Consider the following 6,000-nt stretch of genomic DNA (forward strand, 5'->3'; position numbering starts at 1 on the left):
GATGACTGACAACAGGTAGCTGTCACTAGGGTCCTCAAGGGGGAAGAACTCAAACACCCACCAGCCCACAGCAAGGCTGGCCAGCACCTGCACTTAGGAGAGCCTCACAGGCCACATAAAATGGAAGGAGCAGACTCTATTGATGGAAGCCAAACAGACAAAGCCAAGCTGCAGTGCTGAGTTATGACACGATTAACAGAATGTCCACAACTGATTCTTAGGGCGGGGACTGTGATGACAACATAGGACTATGATGTCCTCTTCTGGGGACAGAGGAAGGTGGCTGGGATGGCAGAGGATGAAGAATATGTATATAAAGACATGCCAGTGAAAGGCATGGGGATAGACAGGGCTCTGCACACCCCCACCCTGAGATCCCACATTGCCTGCCTGCCCAGGGCTTACATGATTTTCTCTTGCTCCCTGGAATCATTGTGTAAGTTGTACCATCACATAAAACATGCAAAGGGGGCTGGGCAGTGGTGGCGCACGCCTTTAATCCCAGCACTTGGGAGGCAGAGGCAGGTGGATCTCTGTGAGTTTGAGGCCAGCCTGGTCTACAGAGCGAGTTCCAGGACAGGCACCAAAACTACACAGAGAAACCCTGTCTCGAAAAACCAAGAAAAACAAAACAAAACAAACAAACAAAAAACAAAACAAAACAAAAAAACAAAACCAAAACATGCAAAGGGACCTTCGAATCTGCTAATCCTATAAACACCAACAGTAATTGCAAATGACACATGCTGACAAATGACACAAGCTGGTAGGCAGTGGGTGGAGAAGATGGAGGCAGTTTCATCGATCGCCCTGAAGGCTTCAGCCTCTGTGAGCGAGCCTAGTGCGTTAGGATGGCTCCATGTTCTTGTTGGCCTGGGGTCTGTGGCTCCGAGCCACAGGAAGGGTGGGTATCCAGCAGGACCCTGCGGCCTTGTTTGCTTTATGTCTGTTGATAGTAAGCCCTCGGGCGTGCAAAGTCATGCAGAATTTATAGAGCCCCCTCCTACCACCATGTACCTGATCTACATGCAGGCCAGCCAGACGAAGGTTTTCCAGGAAGGTCTCCCTCCAGAACTCATGTGTGCCTGTCTTGTCCTGGGTAGGGTTCTCTTGGTTCCTCAGGTCTTCTTCCCAAACAAGAACAAAATCTACAGGGGTCAATGGGGACAAAAGCAGTGTGTGGGCTAATGGAGTGCAGGCCCAGGTCAGGGTTGCTGGGGTCTCAGCTAGGGCACAGGGGCTGTGATGGGCTTCTCTGTGGCTCTTGCCCAACCCTATCCTTAATTGTAGTTCAGGCTGGAGGGCAGGCGAGTGTGCCATGCAGATCAGGAACAGAGGCTGGGCGTGTCCTCCTGGGATCCCTTCCTTAGCTTGGTTCCCACAGTCTAGGTCCCAAACTCCTAAAAGAACCTGTCAGGTGTGATTTCTTGGACCAAATGATAAGACACATTTCATCAGAGGACACCATGGAAAAGGTTAAGACAACACAGAGAACAGGAAAAAATGTCTGCAAAACGTGTTTCTGATAAGGGACTTGTATCCAGAATTTAGAGGACTTTTACAATCTAACAGCCACGCAGACACACACAGACAGACAGACAGATACACACACACACACACACACACACACACACACACACACACACACACACAAAACCAACTTAAAAATGGGCAAAGATTTTGAAGAGACATTGTTTAAAGAAGATATGAAGGGGTTGGGGATTTAGCTCGGTGGTAGAGTGCTTGCCTAGCAAGCGCAAGGCCCTGGGTTCAGTCCTCAACTCCGAATTAAAAAAAAAAAGAAGATATGAAATATCCAGTTGGTACAAGAACAGACAATCCATATCATTAGTCATTAAGAACATACACACCCAATCCAATAGTGAGATAATGTTATAGAAATAGTTCGCCTTCTCAGTGAGCAACCATCAGCACACTTAGAGATAAAGGATAGCCCTTTACTGAATCCCCTGGCTGACTGGGGCTGACACCAAATTAAGAGTTGTCGACCCCCAACAGGAGGTTTCATTAGCTTGCATACACCACCTCAGGCTTATGCATTTTACATACACTGTCATCCTTAAATCTCTTCCGGGTCCTGGCCCCAGGTTACACTTCAGACAATTTAAACATTGAGACAGGGGACTGCAAGTGCTGCCGCTTAGGCAGAGGGGAGATTTACATTGCAAAGATATTGCCACAGTTAATAATTGTTACCCATGGTCATCTTGTTCACCTGACAGAATTCTGCTTTTCCTAATAAGAACACAGGGGACTTAATGGCAGACCAGAACTTAGTCATAGTTGTGACCTTGCACTGCCTCCCCAGAGCTGCCCTGGAGAGGTATGTCTTTGGTATGGGAATCGGGGCTTAATGGCTGCTCAATCCTAGTGAGTAAACATTTACATACTAAATTTTGCTTATCTCTAATAGTCCTGGTTTGCAGACTACTATCTTTTGGGGTAGTTTGGAGGCAGCATTCTAGCTAAATTCCACTTGCATGGCTTTAAAGTCTCCTAAGCAAAATCTATCCCTCCGAGTGAGTTTCTTCTACATCAATAACATTTCACACCCGCTGTGCTAAATAGAGGCAACAGCAGGGGCTGTGGTGTCCTGAGAGTGTGGCATTTACACATTTACCCAGAAGGTTAAACACTGAGTTACCCTATAACCTGGCAATGTCACCCAACACCATCAACTCACGAAAAATTAAAAATATGTCCACACAAAAGCTTGCATGTAAACGTTCATCTTATTCCCCATTCACAACAGAAAAAGGAAAGAATGGGTGAACTTTGTGGTGTGTAAATTATTTATCAACAACTGCTTTAAAAAAAAACAACCCAGCAATATCAACATTTACCTCCCTTGACCACGTGCATTGAGAATCGCTGGGTCCCACGTGATTGTGTGCTCATCTTCCGTGGAGTCCATGTTACACCCCCTCCGGCGGTGTGCGTTTGCATTCCCATAGGCCTTTGCCTGAACATGCTACTTTCCGCTTTGCTTTTCTCTAAGAGTCATGCTTAGGAGCGTGAGAGCTGTCTACTGTCCCTTCAGAGCTGATGGGGAGTGTGGGCCCTTGACCCCAGATAGAACCCCTGCAAGTCCCACCACAAAACTGAAGGTGACTCTGGGCAGATGGGAGCCATGGGCTAGGGGATGGTAGGAGAAGTGGACCTGAGAAACTTTAAAGGTAGGAAGATGTGGGTGCAAGAGAAGAGGCTGAGATGACCAGAATTTGTGGCTGACAACTAGGAGGAGGAGGGGACAGTCTGTCCTAAGGCTGGAACAGGTGGAAAGGGTTTTCCTCTCTGAGCCCTCCTGTCAGGGGGACCTTCCTTTCCTGTTATTGCCCTAGCTACTGCTCACTCAGCAGATAGCTCTCACCTCACCCTCAGCACTACAGTTGTCCCCTGTTGATACAGGGGACATCATGGGAGGCCTGGTTATTGAGTGACCCAAGCTGCTGGCTTCCTGTTGTCCCCCGAGGCACCCCGTTTGTGACCCCACCCCAGGACCAAGTACAGATGGCTTACCAATCGGGGGTTTGGCAGGGCTCCCAACTCTGCTGGGGGCCACCTGCTGTTTACCTGCCTGAAGGAAGGAAGAACACCTTCAGCACCCAACCATCAGGATGACTCATTCCCACCCTGCCCCCTCCCTGGCTGCTCCTTGTCCCCTTTACCTCAGTGGTTCTCAACCTTCCTCATGCTGTGACCCTTTAATACAGTTCCTCAGGTTGTGGTGACCCCCAACCATAGAATTATTTCATTGCTACTTCATATCTGTAATTATGCTACTGTTAGGAATTGTAATGTAAACATCTGATATGCAGGATTCCGATATGCAGCCGCTGTGATGAGAGAGCCAAAGGGGTAGAGACCCATAGGCTGAGAACCACGGGTCTACCTCCTCCTATGTTCCTCTGTCCCTCCTGTCTCCACCCTGCACCCTCTTCATCCTCCCCTGATCCTTCCTACCTCTTCTCATTTCCTCCTCAGCCTCCCCCCTCCCCCCAGTCTCCTGACGGACCCTGCTCTGGCCCTGCCCGAGACCACCCTGCTCACAAAGAAAAGCTGGGAGGGAGCCCCAGGGCGAAGGGCTGCTGAGAGGCAGGACTGGAAGAGTAGGCTAGTCCAGCCTTCACTGTCCTCACCTTCCCCACCAGCCTCCACCAGGCCTGTGGCAAGGAGCAAGGCGGCAAAAACCCTGGTCAGGCCTGTGCTGAATGCCCTTCCCGGTCTCCACAGCTGGAAGGGAAGCCACACTGCCCCCAATGTGGCCTTGAGGACAAGTCAGAGCAACCAGAAGGTAGACTCCTTCTCGTTTTCCGTACGTTCTTTTTCCCTCTGGAGAGCAAGGCTCTGTGTTCTCCTCTCTGGGGGCCTCATTTTGTGGTACAGAGGGATAACAGAAAGGGGAACTTACATTTACCCCCAGATTACTGGGGCAGCCCCAGGGAAGGACCAGGGCCTCCTGTGCGGCATCCAAGACTGGGACCCACAGTGCTCCCAGCCTACTTGGGATGCGAGTGGTCTTTCCAACAGAGAGAATCCTAAAGCCAGAAAACGGCACCTAGAGGGACTCTGTCCTTCCATGGGCGCTCAGGGCCGCCTTCTTGGTTTTGTTCAGGAGACCAATGTCTATGCCTTAGTTGCAAAGAAGCTCAGCTGAGGCCAAGGAAGCTGTGTAGACCAAGAGGCTCTCCCTCTAGGGCTACTCACCTTTGCAGAAGGTCTACCTGTCTTCGGGGACTAACCCTTACCCCAAGCCTAACTTCTCTTGTTCCCACTCTAGCCTTCGGGTAGCACACTCTGAACCTTAACCACCTCCCCCTCCCCCTTCCACTAACCCCACTGCCCATCCAGCCAGGACATGACCCTAACTACAAAGCTTTTCCTCCTGGCAGGAGTGGACTCCCTTCACAACTTGCTTTTTTGACAACAAGAGACTAGGTCACAAGCACCTTTTCATTTCCAGAAGAGAAAGTACGGGAGCAGTGGAACATCCAGGGTGTGGTCACTGTCTGTCTTCTGGTATTTGCAGGCCTTTGCGTGCATCAGAATTCATGGGTGACTCACCATACTCCCCATCCCTCACATCCATAAAAAACCATGACGTATAGCCCCGACTCCCTCCCTTGCGCAGGAGCTCTGGCAGAGAAGGACCAGACCCCGGACCCTGGTCCTATCTGCTTTCTCTCTTTCCCCAGAGTTTCCCACCTAACAGGACCTCTGCTGTCCCTCCAAGTTTGAGAGAGGTGAGTGGTGACCTGATTGTTTGGCAAGGAGGCATCTGTCTCCTTGTCATTCAAGGTTGAGGGGTCATGGACGCTGTACCCACTTTTCAAGGGCTCTAGTACAGGGGCGAGAGTACAGGTCCTGACTGGGATGGGAAACCTCCCAAATCACATAGTACACAGGAGCCTCATGGCCCAGAGTCTAGGGAGGGGGAAGAAGGAACTTTCACCGTGCCCACCAGTACCCCTAGGGTTGAAGGTACCTCTGAGGCATGGGCTGTGCTTCCATAAGAGGACCCATTCTCTGATTCGAGGGAGGCCATGTCGATCAGCACCGCACTGTCTTCTTCCCGGGCTCGCCTCCGCAGCATCTCACACCTGCACCACATCAAGGCCAGGGTAGCCACAGAGGATGGAGTGATTAGTAGACTCCAGTGAGAGCCAGCCCTGACACTGTGGCAGAGCATGCAGCAGCCTATTTTACAGGTGAGGAGACGGACTCACAGACATGGGGAAGGGCTCTGCCAGGGCCAGACAGCATTGTCCTAATGTGGACATGTGAGGGTTCCCACATCCTGGGATGCTAGCTGCAGGAAAGAGCCAGCCACTGAGAGGAGTCTCTGGGAGTCTAGTGTAGCATTCACCCACACACCCACCCACCCATTCGTTCATCCAGTAAGTGCTGAGTCCTCCTGCCCCCTGAGTGCTTCCAGTCTGTGTAAGCAACGTCACAGCATGAGGTTGCCACACAGACCCC

General features: G+C 50.9%; 1 protein-coding gene across 2 annotated transcripts in view; it reads right to left on the reverse strand.

Annotated features, from left to right (window-relative positions):
• Ano7 (anoctamin 7) overlaps positions 1 to 5,614 on the reverse strand; it is a 32,795-nt gene extending 27,181 nt beyond the window's left edge. Inside the window, exons 1-4 of one of the 2 annotated variants that reach the window (XM_052750334.1) lie at positions 5,507 to 5,614; positions 3,541 to 3,598; positions 2,574 to 2,576; positions 1,018 to 1,148 (exon numbers count right to left, since the gene is read on the reverse strand). In XM_052750334.1, coding sequence (XP_052606294.1) covers positions 1,018 to 1,148; positions 2,574 to 2,576; positions 3,541 to 3,598; positions 5,507 to 5,614 — 300 coding nt within the window. The remainder of the gene's footprint in view (positions 1 to 1,017; positions 1,149 to 2,573; positions 2,577 to 3,540; positions 3,599 to 5,506) is intronic. The other variant, XM_052750333.1, reaches the window with a different exon arrangement.
• Positions 5,615 to 6,000: the final 386 nt, after the last annotated feature.

Source organism: Peromyscus californicus, unplaced genomic scaffold, assembly GCF_007827085.1.
Source record: "Peromyscus californicus insignis strain IS unplaced genomic scaffold, ASM782708v3 Scaffold_21__1_contigs__length_65335640, whole genome shotgun sequence".
In the NCBI taxonomy this organism is placed as follows: Eukaryota; Metazoa; Chordata; class Mammalia; order Rodentia; family Cricetidae; genus Peromyscus; species Peromyscus californicus.